The 17,942-nt window shown below is 40.3% G+C and overlaps 1 protein-coding gene across 1 annotated transcript in view; it reads left to right on the plus strand.

Moving 5' to 3' along the window:
* Window positions 1-17,942, plus strand: part of PRUNE2 (prune homolog 2 with BCH domain) — a 296,911-nt gene that overhangs the window by 184,515 nt on the left and 94,454 nt on the right. The window contains 2 exon segments of the mRNA XM_030919141.1: window positions 15,429-15,587; window positions 17,796-17,942. Of these exon segments, the coding sequence (XP_030775001.1) occupies window positions 15,429-15,587; window positions 17,796-17,942 (306 nt within the window).

Genomic DNA, 17,942 nt, shown 5'->3' on the forward strand with positions numbered 1-17,942 from the left:
TGAGGGCTGATTGTGGGAGAGGTCCTAAGCTAAGTGTTTTACACATTTTCTCATTTTATAAGTAGGTTATTATACTCATTTTCCAGAGGAAAGAACTGAAGCTTAGCATAATTAAGTAACTTGCCTAAAGGTGCAGAGATAACAGACTGTGGAGCTAGGATGTCAGTCCTGGGCTGCTGTATTCCAAAGCCTATTCTTTTAAGCACTACATTTTATTATCTGCTCATTTGGAGAAGTTAGGGCTACTTTTTAAAAAACACACATACACAAATATGAACCAAGTTTTTGGAACTTGTATTTTTCCCCAGTGACTATCAAAGTTCAGTCAATGACTAGAGAGTAGAAACTAGAATCACTGGTGTAGAAACTATGTCTAGACAATACAAATTGAAAATGTTTCTTTATGTCAATACAGACTCCTATTCTCCACCCTACCTGCACATTAATCAATGGACCTCCTTGAAAAATATACTGATACCCAGGCCTCACCCTTAAGCCAGTTAAAGTTAAATCTCACGGGGTGGGCTGTGAGTACTTGTTTTTTGCTTTTTTTTTTTTTATTATTTTAACAGCTCTTAGAATAACATGTTATTCTAAGGTGTAGCCAGGGTTGAGAATGGGTTGAGATATGAACATACAGGTTTAGATAATTCAGGCCCAGAAATGGGTTTTAATGGGTTTTGGTGAGTTTTTCCACATAGCCTAAGTTATTGGGCAAAGATGCTGGCAACCTGTTACCAGGCAAGAATGCTAGCTGTTCATTGAACAGTTGCAATGCCCAGGAGTGTGGCATAACATAACTATACCCTCAAATGTCTGCCATATTTTAGATTACCATTACAGGGATAAAAGATACATTTTTCAGGAATCCTAAATATAAAATTTGGTATTTAAAAATGCCCCATTTAAGGCCGGGCGCGGGGGCTCACACCTGTAATCCCAGCACTTTTGGAGGCCGAGGCAGGCAGATCACCTGAGGTCAGGGGTTCGAGACCAGCCTGGACAACATGGTGAAACCCCATCTCTACCAAAAAACACAAAAATTAGCCAAGTGTGGTGACGTGCACCTGTAGTCCCAGCTACGGGGGGAGGCTGAGGTGGAAGGATCGCTTGAACCTGGGGGCAGAGGTTACAGTGAACTGAGATTATCCCACTGCACTCCAGCCTGGATGACAAAGTGAGGCCCTGTTTCAAAAAAAAAAACCAAAATGCCCTGTTTACCCATAACTGAGTTGGAATGATAGTACAACTTTGCTTGATGGAAAAAAAAAAAAAAAAGAAGAAGAAAGAAACAGCTCTGGAAAATACCTAGGTAAACTTCATTTCCTGGAATAGGAAGTAGATGTTTTATAAAATCTTGGCTCTTTCTTTTCAACCATCCTGCTGTTTTCTTTGTTTAAGAGAATCAAAGTGTGTTTTCTTTTATAAACACACCAATCTAAACTAAAAGACAATTGATGGAAAGATTTTATTTTTACTGGCTTTGAAAAAGGAAATATTTAGCCAATTAATAAAAAGTATTCATCCCTAATTTACTTTCCTAGTTCTCCTGCCTGTTAAACTAGGCAGAATTAACCAAGTGTCTTGCTTTATGTAGTAAGATTTCTGAAACAATTGAGTGTGACTTGAATTATTTTTTAGGTTCGTAAGAGTCTCCTGCTATATTTCTCTAAAGCAGTGGTTCTTAACTGGGGTGATTTTGCCCCACAGGGGACATATTTAGTTGTCACAACTAGAGAAGGGAGCTTACTACTGGCATCTAGTGGGTTGAGGCCAGATATGCTATAAGCACCCTATAAGGTACAAGACAGCCCCCACAGCAAAGAATTATCCAGCCCCAAATGTCAGTAGTGCCAAGGCTGAGTAACCCTGGTCTAAAGTTATTACTTTTTATCTGTTACAAATTTAGATTTTTTTCTGTATTTTTCTTGCTTAGAGCCCTTCTATAAATCACTCTTGTATAAAATAATAGCAATTAAATTACAACCTTGTTCCACCAGAGTAAGCCCAGGTATTCTCTGCCTGGAAGGCTGGGCCTGTAGAACATTTCAAATATGTATTTAAAGCATTTTAATGCCTCATGGATGGTACTAATGGCAATGAAGTTTGACAGTTATAGTGGAGATTTGAGCTTCTGAAGACTTCAAGGGCCAAAAAGAGAAACACCCTCATGTTGACCCGAAAGAATAAAGATTAAGGAGGGTTGGCTGCTTTTTCCTGGATTGCTTAAATAGTACAATGTATTTTCAATTGATTCAGCATAATTTTCATTCTCCAAGCTTAACACTTTTATAGATGTGTCGCTCCTCTTTTTAATACCCTCCTTAACTGGAGCATAAAATAAAAATTAACATGAAAATAAAAATTAAATTATCTCACTATACTTATTTTTCCAAGAATCATGATTCTTCCTACAACTAGGCTTGGTTGGTTGGAACTAAAATGGGGCTTGGGAAAGTATCTGAGTGTGCATGCGTGTGTTAGAATGTATGTGCCTGTGCCTGGGTATGCGTGTTACACCTTCGTGCTTGACATCTAAAGTGCCCACCTATGGGCTTATCTGCTCAGCATCCCTCTTCTAGGAAATGACTCTCACCCACCAACTTCATTATAACTGGTGTGGTGTCTGTGATTGGTGGTCTTTCCAAGCCACCTCAATTGTTTTGCTCAGGGATAGGCACTGAACCCAAGTGGGAACAACCAGAGTTCTTTCTCCAGGGTTTTCAAACTCATGACCAAAAGGGAGTCGTGACTCACTCGGCAAGGCCTACACAGACATGCTGCAGCCACCTGTCGTTCCCACCGTGTAGAGGATGCCAGTTGGCTGCAGGACAGCAGAATGCAGCCAGAAGAGGTTGGTGAGGCAGGACGACCTGCATATCCCTGGCAACCCCTGCCCTTCTCCCAGCACGTGCTTGGGCTCTTCTTGGCTTCTGGGGAACACTCCCCAGATCCTGCTGACTTCTCTCTCTACTTAAATCAGTTATAGTTAAGTTTCTGTGACGTGCGACTGAGACCGTCATGACAGCAGCATCCTTACCTGAAGAGGGATTCCTCCATGCAGGGGCCATTGAAAACAATATGCTAAGAATAGATAAGGCTCAAGGACAGTATCTCTAGCTAGTTGCACTTTTAATGAACTCCAGTAGTCAAGGACAGTATCTCTAGTTGAACTTCTAATGAACTCTAGTAGGCGCCAAGAAGGCAGACAAGTAAGAAAGAGCTTAGAGACAAGGAACTAAGCAGAAGGTTACATCTGGGTGCAGAAAGTTTGTTTTGCATTGTGTTATTTTTGCTGACATGGGATTTATGGAGTATAAATAAAGTGAGGCGGAGGCTCTAGGCGCGGCCGCCATGTTCTCCGTTTGTCTTTGTCTCTTGTGTCTGTTCATTCTCCACCACCACCACCGCGGTCCTCAATACCTCCAGCTTCTCAAACACAGCCATCTCCAAACAAAAGTAAAACCACAAACCCCAGAGTGTATCTGTTTTCAGGAGGGGGTTTCTGGTAATTAGCTTAGATTGCAACAAATGGTACACACAGACTGCCAGCTCTGCATGTGTGCTCCAAGATGGGTGTTTACCCTATTATATTCCAATTTAAGAATGTCATAAAGTTTATCAGTGAGCAAATGGAAACGAGCAAGAACACATAGATGGGTGGTGAAAGGTGTGTGCCTTGATGGATAGTTTTTTTTTTAGACTTCAAAAAAATTAATTACTTTCATTGAGTTGATAGCAAAGGGGGCACAATCATATTCCCCACTTAAGCTTGGCGATGGTTGGGTATTTTTAGCAAATGAGTTGTCAGCAGAAAGGCTTCATTAGACTCATCAGGATATCTGCCCATGAAGAACAAATCCCAAACTGTACTGACAGTTTCCTTGAGCCAAAATGATGAAGCACCTCTGACAAGAGCCATATTGTGCTCCCCATGTGAGGAGCGTGAGGAACAAAAGAGACAGTTTGATCTTCATTTGGTCAGGTTAATATTGACACAGCTTAGAAAAATCAGAAGGGTGTGCAGTGCACACGTACAGCAAGTGCTCTGGAGACTTGCCGGGTGGTTTCCATAAATCAGAGAGGGGAACCCAGAGAGGAAAGGAGGTTTCCTGCTTTCTTGAAATAGGATTCAAACTAGATGATTTATTTTTACAAAGGAAAATAAATAAAGCTGTCAGTGTTCAGGCTCATGGCTCAAAACAAGCCAACGGGGACTTTTTTTTTTAATCTATACATAATTATAGAAATCATTCATTATTATTATTTGTATCTGGGAGCTAGAGTGTAGCCCAGGTTCTACCATTTCAAATATAGAGCATGGCTAATGAGCGGGGTTTCATTACATGTGTGTTCTGAATTATTCGTTCCCATATAGAAATTTTTATAAACATACAGAAACAAAAAGGGGCCCTTAAAGGAAACAGCAGTCTAGCCCTTTCCTTGCCAAGCACTTAAGTCCGTACAATAGAGGAACGTTTTCCTGAATATGGGTCTGTCCTTAAAGAAAATGTAAATTAGGCTGTTAGTTAATGAGGTGATGACTTGCTTGTCTTTAATTGGTTGTGAAACTCCGTCATCCAAGTATTCAATCTATTATTAACTGCTTGTAAGAGTGCCTGGGACCACTCTTACTCCAGGCCCAACTCTCTGTCCATGCTTGTCTTTAATTGGTTGTGAAACTCCGCCATCCAAGTATTCAATCTATTATTAACTGCTTGTAAGAGTGCCTGGGACCGCTCTTACTCCAGGCCCAACTCTCTGTCCTGTGCAACAACAGTGCTTCTTTATGGAAGATAAGATGGGATGGGAAAGATGGGAAAGAATTTTAACTCCCTTATTTGAGGTGTGCCTGAGAGCAGCCCACTTCATTTCAAGCAGTTCTTTTCGTGTGTGTCTGTGTGACAGGGTCTCGCTCTGTCACCCAGATTGGAGTGCAGTGGTGGTATCTCAGCTCACTGCAACCTCCACCCCCAGGCTCAAGCAATCCTCCCATCCCAGCCTCCCCAGTAGCTGGGACCACAGGCATGCACCTCCATGCGTGCCTTCTTTTTTTTTTTTTTTTTTTTTTTTTTTGTATTTTTAGTAGAGACAGGTCTCACCATATTGCCCAAGCTGGTCTCGACCTTCTGAGCCCAAGTGATCTGCCCGCCTCAGCCTCCCAAAGTGCTGGGATTACAAGCATGAACCACTGCACCCAACCTGATTTCAAGGAATTCTTAACCTGTGCTTTCAGATGAACTATCTCCCAAATACTTTCTCTCTCCCTTCATTAATGATATGCTTATAGGAGGTAATAAATATTTGTTCCATTACAAGAAAGCAGTGATTTTCAGTTTTCAATAAACATGTTATCTCCCCCTCTATTCTTGAATTCTTCAACTCAAATGAGGGCCCTACAAGAGCTTTTGCTTGAAGGACTCTTGTTTTTTCCTTTCATACTTACGGCGTGCTTAACCTAAATCAAAGCATTTGCAGATGGATGACATTATCATTGCCTTTGATAGTTGTACCTTAATGAGAGGACTTCGCTTTTGTAGTCTTCTTCTGTTAAGAAACCCGCTAAGTCAGGAAAATAAAAAAAAAGACAAAGTCCCTTTAGCCTCTCTACTCCCCTCTGGTATCCTAATTTCTAGTTTCTCTGAGTTTTTGAACATAAGTCAGCTCATATTGGGAGCATCTTTAGGTAATAAGATTTGTACACACTGAGCCGGGCGCGATGGCTCACGCCTGTAATCCCAGCACTTTGGGAGGCCAAGACGGGTGGATCACGAGGTCAGGAGATCGAGACCATCCTGGCTAACACAGTGAAACCCCCGTCTCTACTAAAAATACAAAAAAATAGCCAGGCATGGTGGCAGGCGCCTGTAGTCCCAGCTACTCCGGAGGCTGGGGCAGGAGAATGGCGTGAACCCGGGAGGCAGAGCTTGCAGTGAGCCAAGATCGCGCCACTGCACCCTAGCCTGGGCAACAGAACGAGACTCCGTCTCAAAAAAAAAAAAAAAAAAAAGATTTGTACATACTGAATGGTAAAGCAGGCTTCTTCCATTGCTTGTGTGTCTAAGTTACCAGAGCAAGAAAATCTACGTGAGGATACTTCTGGATAACCAGTGATTATGCCACATCTCCTGTTTTCCCACCCATTCCCTGTGTACACTTGCATGCCCAGCTTTTCAAAAGTACATATTACTGCAAGAATATCACAACGTTCTTCTTTATAGAAGCTTTGGGGTTTTTCAATTTTAGGCTCTTACATATAGTTCACAGTCACCCTACGGTTCTATTTTATAGAGCAGATGAATAACTGGACATTTCTCACAAAGCATGGTAATGTTCGATCTTCAAAAGATGTAAGCAGCACATTATTGTTAGCAATTGTCAAAATCAAGGATGTTGCTTGCTTGTGTATGGTGACAAGAGAGAACCAACACCAAATCGAAGTAAATGAAGTAGTTAAAAACTATTTTTATTAAAAACTGAATCAATAACATCTTTGGTGAGGAGGGATATTCTCATTTAAGGATAACACAGGGGTGAAAACATGGGCTCTGAAGTCAGACTAACCTGGGTTTAAGTTCCATTTGTCTGTGTGACATCAGTTACTTAACCTTCCAAAGCCTCCATTTTCTCAATGCAAAAGAGAGACAATGTTACCTATATTACAGGGGCATCTTAAAGTTTAGATGAAATGATGCAAAGTACTTAACAGAGCACTTAATGCAGAGGCAATACTTAATTATGTCAGGCAATGTACTATTGACTTAAATGAAAATTATACTGGCATTTATATGTGTTACATATTCATGTACATATTGTAGTAGTTTTAATTTTCACAAAATATTTTCACAAAAGGGCTCTCTTTTTAGCTATAAAGAATGATAATGTGTACTGTCTGACTTTCTTTTCAAAATATGATGTCTAATATAGTTTTAATAGACCCAGTGAGTTTTTACTACTATGATGCCTTGGCTGCCTCATAAAAACAAGAACAATAGAGTGTAGGCTGGCCATGGTGGCTGGCTCTCGCCTGTAATTCTAGCACTTTGGGAGGCCGAGATGGGAGGATCACTTGAGGTCAGGAGTTCAAGACAAGCCTGACCAACATGGTGAAACACTGTCTCTACTAAAAATACAAAAAAAAAAAAAAAAAAAAAAAGATTACAGGGTGTGGTGGCACACACCTGTAATCCCAGCTACTCGGGAGACTGAGGCATGAGAATCGTTTGAACCTGGGAGGTAGAGGTTGCAGTGAGCTGAGATCACACCACTGCACTCCAGCCTGGGCAACGAAGAGAGACCCTGTCTCAAAAATAAAAAAGAACAACAGTGTAAATAAATGACATCTGGAAAAAACATGGAAAATATCTGCTTACCAATTAAAGAATGTATGAAAAACAGAATAAATAAAATATCTTAATTTATGCATTTGGTGTTCTCATAAATCATTTTCCTGTCAAAGTTATCAGACTTTATTATTGCTGAATGTTTTAAATATTATAATGGAATTTTGGTTGCATAAATCATAATGCTTTCAAGTTAGAACATTTGTGTACATACCTCAGCATTTTTCTTTTATCTTGATTTTAAAAAATAGCCCTCATTCTAGAAATAAATCCATGCAGACTATAAATGTCAAACTGTACTCTTAAATTTCAATAACTCAGCAATGCAGGCTGGGCACTGTGCTTCCAAGTAGTTAGGAATTGTCTAGTGTGTTTGTAAGACTCACTGTTCTCAAAATTGCAGCCGTACACTGGTGTTTTAATCTTGGTAATTATTTTTATCTACAAGCATTTTACCTACAAGTGACACCTATTCACTTGATTTTTTCCATTTCCTGAAAAAAAAAAAAAAAATTCAGATATAGCAAATCTGGGAATTGCTTGTCCCTGACATTAGAAAGTAATTTATTCTTAATAAAAGTCTTACTCAATATATTTCATCTGTAATTTGTGAGGAAGACAGCACTGTAATAGGTATAGTCCAGAATGCTTGACCTATGTGGGAAGTATTAGCATCAGGAGTAAAATTCACTTGGCCCTTGGAGGTGAAAATTCATTTGGCCCTTGGAGGTGAAACGGTGGAAATGATGAAAAAGACTATTCATTGTAATGTAGCTGAAGGAAAAATCACTCTACATTTTTTTAATGCTTTAAAAGCTGTTGTTTGTATAGTGACAAACAGAAACTCATTCACTGAGTCTAACTTGGAATTAAAGATAGAAACTTTGATAATGAGATCAACACTGACTTATCAGTAGGTTTTATACCTTACATCACTTTTAAATGACTTTGCCTCATATTTAACTTTGCGCAACTTCCTCCATCATCTCACATCTAAGAATTTTACATGTAAATCACTTAAATGACTTAAAGATGTGTGTGATTATTATTTGAAAGTGCACATACATTATAGAGAGCATAAGGCAAAAATTGTCATAACTAGTCCCCACAGACAGAATCTTGCAAAAGTCCTTTCTATGAATAAGATTAATCCCATAAATCCTGAGAATTACCTAAAAAATTTTTAAAAAATTAAAAAAAAAAACAGTAAAGGAAAGAGACTTAATATTTATTGTCTACTATATGTCAGGCAATTGACCAGTCTTTTATATATGATTTTAATTCTCACAACAGTCCTATGAGGTGAGAGTTTACAGATGAGGAAACTAAGGCTCATGAAAATGAAGTAACTGACTTGAGTCACCCAGCTAGTGAGTGGCAGAGCAAGGGTTAACCTCATGTTTGGCTGACTCATAGGTCTTTACTACCTTGGCGTGAACTCCCTAAAATAATGAAGAGACAAAATAAGGTTTCAGAATAGCAATTTGGCTAAATTATAACAACTTTATTATCATTGAATCTTAATGTCCTTTGCATGTTAGAATTCAATACATATTATTTGAATACATCTAGAAATGACATTCTACTTTTATATGATTACAAAAATTATCTTCCACTTAACACCGTATCATGAGTGTTTTCCTGTGTCATTAAGTCTTCTTTGATAGCATAACTTTTAATAGCAGTTTAACAGTCCTTTGTGTAACTGTTCTATGATTTACTTAACCATTGCTCTACTGTTGGACATTTAGATTGTTTGTAAGTTTTAGTTATTAAAGTAATAATCCAGTGAATGGCTTTGTCCACAAATCTTTGTGTACATATATGATTATTTCATTAGGATATATTTCTAGGCTGGGCATGGTGGCTTATGCCTGTAATCCCAGCACTTTGGGAGGCCAAGGTGGGAGGATCATTTGAGGCCAGGAGTTCAAGACCAGCCTGGGCAACATAGTGAAACCCTGTCTCTACAAAAAAATAAAATCATTAGCTGGGCATGGTGGTGCATGTCTGTATTCCCAGCTACTTGGGAGGCTGAGGTGGGAGGATTGCTTGAGCCTAGGAGGTTAAGTCTGCAGTGAGTCACGATTGTACCATTGCACTCTAGCCTGGGTGACAGAGTAAGACCCCATCTCTAATAAAAAAGAACATATGTATATATTTGTTTTAAATCTTTTTTTTTTTTCTTTTAGAGATGAGCCCTCACTATGTTGCCCAGGCTGGTCTCAAACTCCTAAGTTAAGCAGATTCTTCTGCCCTGGCCTCCCAAAGTGCTAGGATTACAGATGTGAGCCACCATGCTTGGCCTAAAAAATAGAATATATTTCTAAAAAAAAAAGTTTGATAGTGCCCATTTGGAAATAATTACCAATAATGAGAAAAGAAGAAAATATTATTATTAAAGGATTTCTTTGATTAATGAGTTCAGATTTATTATCCATTTGTATTCTAGTTGTGAATTGCCTTTTATGTTCTGTAACAGTTTTTCCATTGGTATGTATCCTTTTTTCATAGATTTGTATTAACTCTCATTCTTGAGGACATTAAACCTTTTCCTCCTAGCTAAAAAAAAAAAAAAAAAAGTAAATAATAATAATTGTATTGGGAAACTTTTAGTGACTTTAAGCAGGAGAGTGTCGTTATTCAATTTTTATTTTTAAAAGCTGCCTCTTGGGGAAGGAGTGGAAACAAAATAAAATAAAAGCTGCCCCTTGATGCTCTGTGGAGACTTCATTACTGAGAGATCAGCTGTGATGCTGCTGCTAAAGTTCTGGCAAGAGATGGTGGTGACTGTGGCTAGGACAGCAATGGAGATGAAGAGATATTAGAGAAGTGTTTACACTACAGCTATGTTTTAAAGGCAATGTTAATAGGATTTGCTGGTGAATTACGTGACAGAAGAGGAAATTAGCAATTGAGGATAATTCCTAGATGTTGGGTTCGAGTAACTGGGTAGATGATGGTGCCTTTTAATAGGACAGACACAACTGGAGAGGCAGTGGGCCATATTTTACTTGAGATGCTTATTAAACAGCTACATGCAGATCTCATGTGCGTGTAGATTCTGTCATCAGTGGCAGACAAATGGTTTTAAAGCCATGTGGCTGGATTAGATCATCAAGGAGAAAGTGGAAAGAGAGAAGAGAAAGGGGACAGGAAACAAAGTTGGGTGTGAATATTTGGAGGCTTAATAAGGAAGAGCAACCAGCAAAGGTGACTGAAGGGGAGTCAATGGATCGGGAGAAAAACAAGGTTGTGTGGTGTCAGGAAGGTGAAGGAATTAAGCGTTTCAAAACAGAGGGAGGGTCAATCTCGTGGAATACCACAGAGAATCAAGTAGGGTAAGAAATGGAATGTGATTTTTGGATTTGGCAACCTCGGAGTGCTTGGTACTTTTGAGAAGAGAATTTCAGTAAAATGATGGAGCCAGATCCCCCACAGGGGGACTGAGAAAACAGTAGAAGGTGAGCATGTGTGAGTCATGTAAGAAGAGGGTTTCTGTCTGTCAAGGAATATCCACTCAAATGTTTTCAAGACATTCTTTACATCACTTTTATTTCATACGATGCACTGAAGCTACCAGCAGACAGCATAAAGACTGCCTTTTTCTGAGCAATGAAAAACCTAAAATATGCTATTGTGAGAATGAAAGGTTTCACTGCATCTGCACCTTCAGCCACGAATGGAGTAATCTATGGGGGATCATCACTATCACTATCTTGCTTTTTATATTAGTTCAGGTAGAGCTGTGTTGTTTCTGTTTTCCTCCCCTAGGTTGTAATGAGCATCAACTTCTTTTAGGGTTCTTGGGACCTACACCTTAGCTTTTTGGCCAGGAAAGAACAAAAGCTTTTTCTCCCCATGTTTCCAGGCTTTCCCACTCATTCCCAAACTAGGAATTACTCAGACAAGAAGACTGGTGACCTCTAAAAATGTTTAGTCATTGACTCTTCGGAACCACGAGTGACAAAGGGCTGTGACAGGGAGCAATTGCCCTTCTTCCTAACTTTTGGCATTAGTTTGAGATTTTTGCCAGCCAATTCCCAGTTGCAATGATTCATAAAGTAACTTCCTAAGTTCCATGCAGCAATTATAGGCTGGGGTCACAGATGCAGGAGGTGTGTGTGGCTGGGGTGGGGGTGGTAAATTCAATGGGAAGTGCTTTTATTGTCTAAATCCTTAGCAAATTGAGTGGGAGATATATATGTATGCATGTATATAATTTTAATTTAAGTAGGGGGAATTATTTTGGAGACATTTGAGCAGATTAACAAATAGTATTTGTATACATGTAACTAAAACAGTAATTTATCAGGTAGAAGGCAGATGGGAGGAATAAAATGCCAACCTGTATATACAGTTGGGTTGTGCTGATGATGAAGTGCTGTTTATTCAGGGCCAGCCTAGCTTGTCAGCAACATAAGAGCCACTGCAGCACATGACTCCCTGCATAGCTAGAAGACAATAATAAATTATCCCCTATGCAAACAGCACCGGCATAAAAGCAGAACAAACACACTCTGCCTCCTGGAATCCTGAAGATTCTCACTCATTCCCTCGTTTAATTCTGTTTTAAACATGAAACTCTTGACATTATTCCAAGGCCAGTAAGATCGAATCTGGCTTGGAGAGCTGATGAGAATCTGTTTTAGGGTTATTGTAAAATGGATTTTGTTTCTCTAACTTGCCTAGGTGATTCACATCGTTTTTTGATTTATCAGCGCTTCATTTGGTCCTGTGGAATTTGGGGTCACCTAGAGGAAAACTGAGCTAGAGCACTTGAGGGACATGATGAAAATACGGTCTCTGCAGTCATAAAAAAGGATGAGCTCATGTCCTTTGCATGGATGAAGCTGGAAGCCACCATCCTCAGCAAACTAACACAGGAACAGAAAACCAAACACGGCATATTCTCGCTCATAAGTGGGAGGTGAACAACGAGAACACATGGACACAGGGAGGGGAACAGCACACACTGAGGCCTGTTGGGGGTTGCGGGGGCGAGGGGAAGGAACCTAGATGACGGGTCAATAGGTGCAGCAAACCACCATGGCACACATATACCTATGTAACGAACCTGCACATTCTGCACATGTATCCCAGAACTTAAAGTAAAATACAATTTTAAAAATAAAATAAAATAAAAAATAAACAACCTATACCATCTGAATAAAAAAGAAAAAGAAAATATAGTCTTGATCCAGTGCCCAACCTGCTAAATGAGAACCTGTAGCAAATCAGCCCAGAAATGCACACCATAAGGGGACTTTTATGAGGCGGTTGCCTTAGGAACAAAGAACTGGCAGCATGAGTCAGTACAAGTCCTGTGACAGTGCTAAGAGAGTCCAAATGACTGGTTTGTAGGAAAATATATCAACTAATAAATGCCTGTCTGGAGTAGTGCTTTTCAGATTGCAGCGTGCATTCCAATTGCTAGGATTGTTGGAAAATGCAGATCCTGCTTCAGTAGGTCTAGGGTTTTGCCTGAGACTCTGCATTTCCAGCAAGACACCTGGTGTTGCCAGTGCTGCTGGACTTGAGTCCAGCGAGGTCCTAGAGCCATCAGTTTAACACAGAAGAATTAAAACAGTTTGGAGATCAGCCAGCATTTTTGAAAAGGAAACTTTCCACAAGTGTGGCTTTGAACAGTGTTGATTCTACTGATTCCTAATCTTGTGCTCAGATACAAATAAAACCTGCCCCCTCTTGGTTCAGTCACCCAGCCAGGAGTGTAGGGAGAATTTTGTTATATGTAAAATTTCTTAGAAATGTGTCTCTTCTTTCAAGGGTTTATAAATGTATTTGGAGGCCTTTATATACATAATGAAAAACATTTGGAAAGGAAAACTGTAAGACTTACTGTGCTGAAGCCTTCAGTTACTGGAAATAAGATGCAGTTAGTTGTAGTCTCTTTTTATTTTTTTCAGGGCTGTATCTTTTTTTACAATTCATGGTGGCAACAAGTTTAGCAGTGAGGTTCTTGATTCATCCTCAATGATGATTTGAAGTAATTTTATCTGTTGAACACACATTGTATATGAGTTCTGATTATTTTTAAAAATCTCCTTCTAAATATTTAAAGTCTATTTCTATTGTGGATGAATTAACTTTTTAAACATCTACTTAAAGATTGTTATTATGCCATTTGGAAAATAAATAAAAAGCACGAAAGCTGACAGTACACACTTTGGAACACACGCTTCCAAAAGCATATGTTCCAAACACGTATGACGTATTTGATCATAAGTGTCATTACAATAGATCCTTGATGTTCATCAGCATGAGAATAGATCCTGAGACCTTCGCAGATTCACATGTACAATTTCTTGCCATCAAAAAAGGGAAAGCGGCCTGGTAAGATGCCAGGAGAGCGGCTGCCTTGGAGTAGACGGCAAAGCCTCCTCAAAACATGGAAGCCAGTGATGGGCAGGGCCTGCCTGCCTGCCTACCTGGGGTCTTGTGTGCCCTCTTCAGAGCCTCACAGACCTTGAGATTCAACTCAGCAGAATTACAGTATGGGTATGATGGCTATTTGAAGTGGCTGGTAAATAGTCTAAGCCATAAATACCCAATCCATGAGTTTCAAAGAACGACCACATGGACATTAATGTGGGCTTGGGGAAATCTGCAACTCTCTGCACTGCACTGTTCACTTCTTCACAGTGGCTGTCCTAGGAGATGTGTGTGGCACTTCCGCTTTCTGTGGTGCACACTTCTGTGTTGTTTTAGTATCTTAGCCTGTGGCAGGCATAATTCTGATTGCTGTTATAATCAGAAAAAAATCAACAGAATTCTTTAAATTCCTTGAGTGCACATTGTGGTGTTTTTTGTTGAGTGACACAATAGACTGTCAGTTGATGAATTATGTAGTATGATCATATATGTGCTAGGATAGATATGTATGTGGACTATGATAGAAGATTATGGATAATGGAACACAGGTTGATTTTGTGTACCTGTCTCTCCAGTCGTCCAACAAACATTTCTTGAACAGCTAAAGCCAGGCATTATGTTAGGGGCTAGCATATGTTCTTCACTGTACTTCTTTAAGGAAGAGAGACACCTATACAGACAAAGTGGCTCTCATTGTAGTTAATAAAACTGGAAGACAGACTGGCTGCAGTGGCTTACGCCTCTAAGCCCAGCACTTTAGGAGGATGAAGTGGGCGGATCAGTTGAGCCCAGGAGTTTGAGACCAGCCTGGGCAAAATGGCAAAAGCTCATGCCTACAAAAAATACAATAAATTAGCTGGGCATGGTGATGCACACCTGTAGTCCCAGCTACTCAGGAGGCTGAGGTGGGAGGATCGCTTGAGCCTGGGAGGCGCAGGTTGCAGTGAGCCGAGATCACACCACAGCACTCCAGTCTGAGTGACAGTGTGAAACCCTGTCTCAAAAATAAATAAACATATACATACATACAGTAAATAAAACTTGAAGCAGCCAGAGCACTTTTTGCAAATGATGTAAACCACACCTGGGGATTCTGAGGTACTGGGATCCCTGTCTGCAATTGTTCATTCCTCCACAGCTGCCACATAGAACAAGCAAATCTAACATCACAGCTCTTTCAAAAATCTCTCAGAATTCTACCCTGGAATACAGACCACCCAGTAAACTCAGCTATGTTCATTCATAGGAATTTCTCCTTGGAGTTAATAATAATCATTAGAAAAAAATTACAGGAGGAAATAATAATTTCCTCCTATTCTTCTTGTGATAAATTGTAACAATAGCAGACATTCCTATATAGACCCTATAAGCGATAAGAGGGAAAATAGGATTTGCAAATTAAGTATCTGAATAAATATATTAGAAAAAATGTTTAGGATATTTGTTCTTTGTCTAAACTATTCTTAATAATGGCAAAAACTCTTTTCTTACATGGTTTGGGAAAACAAGCAAGCAAAGTGTATGTGAAGCCATAGCATGAAAGTTTCCACACTTTCCCAAAGCAAACTGTATTTCACTTGCCTTGAATCATAAATGTCTGTCCTAAATACATCATAAGACTGGACAAATTTGTGGCACAACTCCTCACAGCTGGGAAGTTTGACATTAATATCAAATTTCCTGTTGTTTCAGAATTGTCTGTTTCACAGCAATATTACCAGTGACTTGAAGGCATTTACAGACAAGTTTGGTTTTGACGTCCTCATCCTGTTCGCCAGCTATCTGTCAGAGGAGCAGCAGCCGAGACGACAGATTGCTGTGTACTCAGAAAACGTAGAGCTGTGCAGTCAGGTGAGCCCCTCCTGTGACCCCAGCATGTTTCCCTGTGTCCTAACCTGCTGGCTCTCAGAACACACAGTGCAAGACAGAACAGATTGGTGGCTCATGAGCAATTAGCCCAAGAGATGGAGTCCTAGAGGTTTGAGTTTTGGAAATGTTGGGGGTATTTTGTACCTTTGGCCTTTTAAGAAAGCCCCAGAAGCATTTCTCTTCTTGACTGAATCCATGGTGCAGAACATTAGCTCTTTCTCACCCCCAAAAGAGCAAGTCCTCCTTTGGGTGCTATTTTCTTCTAGGACTGCTCCCTAATCATAACTAATAAGGTTTAACCCCTGTCCCAGGACCCATTTGGTGCCCAGTGTTTAAGACCTGGTGATCTGATGCTTTAATCAAAGTTAGTTTGTCTCCAGGTACCAGAACTCTGACTAGGTAATCAGTTATCCTCCAGGTTGATCGCTGAGTCTTTTAACCCAAGGTCTAGGAAGTAAAAAAAAAAAAAAAAAAAAGAATTAGATAAAATTAATCAATATAGACCATTGGATATACCAAGCCAGGTGTACTTAATAACTAATATGAGAACATACATGATTCATTGTAACAGGAGCTACACGGCCCCGCATGCTTCATCACTCATTTTTCCTCACTAGTGGATTCAATGCCTCATGAATCCACGGGTGGCTAGAGGCACAGTCTCTTCCCCTTTCTTTTCTACGTCCTCCTTTCTGTCCCCTAAGAGCTCCACTGTAGCTCTCTTGACACATGCCTGTGGGTACTCTTGGGCTCTCTCAAGTCCAAATGTGAGAGAGCATCTCCTCCTCTGACCCGCATCACCAGCCTATGGTTTTTCCAACACTTTACTCTGCATTTGGTTTCAAAGCTAAATTTCATCTTTGGTCACTGGCTTCACAGGGACGGGATTTAGGCCTTAGAAGCCTACAATATGGTGGCTTTCAAATCACTTTTAGCAGCAGACCCCTTTTTCAAACCAATTTGAAAATTGGTTCATTGGAAACAGACAAAAGCAAAAGAGCAGATGAAGGAGTTAAAAGCCCTTGAGCTGACCCAGTCCTCCTCTCTTTTCCCCACCGACCCTCCCCACCCTAGCAATAGCCAGAGGTGGATTCCCTGGAATCTTAAGCAACAGAGTCCTGGCTCTGGCCTAGCGAGTCCCTCTTTGCCTGTGTGGTCGCACCACCAGCTGAGTCAGCCTTTGCAGCAGACTGCCTGGGTGCAGAACTCAGGCTCCAGCACTTGTTAGCTGTGTGTTGCTGGACAAGTTATTTAATCTTCCTGTGTCTTCATTTCTTCATGGGTAAAATGGGAATAAAAAGAATTCCTACCTTGTGGAATTACTGTGATGATTAAAAGAGATAATGATCATAAAACCCTTAGAACCATGCCTGGCGCATGAAAGCACTCAATAAATGTTAATTAGTAGTAGTAGTGTCTATGTGAGCTCCATGGTGGTAGTGGTGGTGGTGATTATTATTATTATTAATTTTACCTCTACTAATCCTGTGGGGCCATTTCAAAGGCCCAGCACAACAAAATACTCCTGACATTCCCTAAAAATCAGAAAGCCACCACCCAGTTCTGGCCTCACACAGACCGTCAGCATCCCCTTGCCTCCCAGGTTGGCTTTGTCTGTTTTGGGCTCCATGCCTCTGTTACCTGGGGTGAAAGGGTCCGAGGGGTCCTGAGTGCTGTTCAGAAAGGTCAGACTCTGGGAGCATCTTTGTCTTTCCTACTCTCTCTTTTGCATTCTGAAGCTATCAGAGGTTCAAGCAGCCCTGGCTGCCCCTCCCAAACAAGAGCCTGTCTCCTGGTATTTGCCCTTATTCCAACGCTTTTCCTGTAGTTGTCAGTAACATGCGTTATCTCTGCTTTTTTGCAACTCAAGTTACATTGCTGTTGGAAGATGGTATTATATTACAGTTAGCAAAGAAGTTAGATGGTTTAAACTCCTTTACCCAAAACGTGCAGGAGCCATCAAAATCGAGCACCTGGATTTTGAATTGAACAGAGAGACAGTTGGATAGAATTGGAGAAAGGGTTGGTGGTATAGTAATTAGAACTTTCCAAGTTTGAGATCTTCTTTTTCAGACAGATGAACACAGACTAATTTTATATTTAAAAAATTAAGAGAGATAAATTGCAAAGCGCAGTTGCAAAGTGCAACAGTGCCTGAGTGCTGACACAAATTCCTGTGCCTTCCGACAGATTTGCTGTGAGCTAGAAGAGTGTCAGAACCCTTGCCTAGAACTGGAGCCCTTTGACTGTGGCTGTGATGAGATCCTGGTGTACCAACAAGAGGACCCTTCAGTGACTTGTGATCAGGTGGTTCTCATTGTCAAGGAAGTCATCAAC

The sequence above is a fragment of the Rhinopithecus roxellana genome, chromosome 16, assembly GCF_007565055.1.
Source record: "Rhinopithecus roxellana isolate Shanxi Qingling chromosome 16, ASM756505v1, whole genome shotgun sequence".
NCBI classification, from domain to species: domain Eukaryota; kingdom Metazoa; phylum Chordata; class Mammalia; order Primates; family Cercopithecidae; genus Rhinopithecus; species Rhinopithecus roxellana.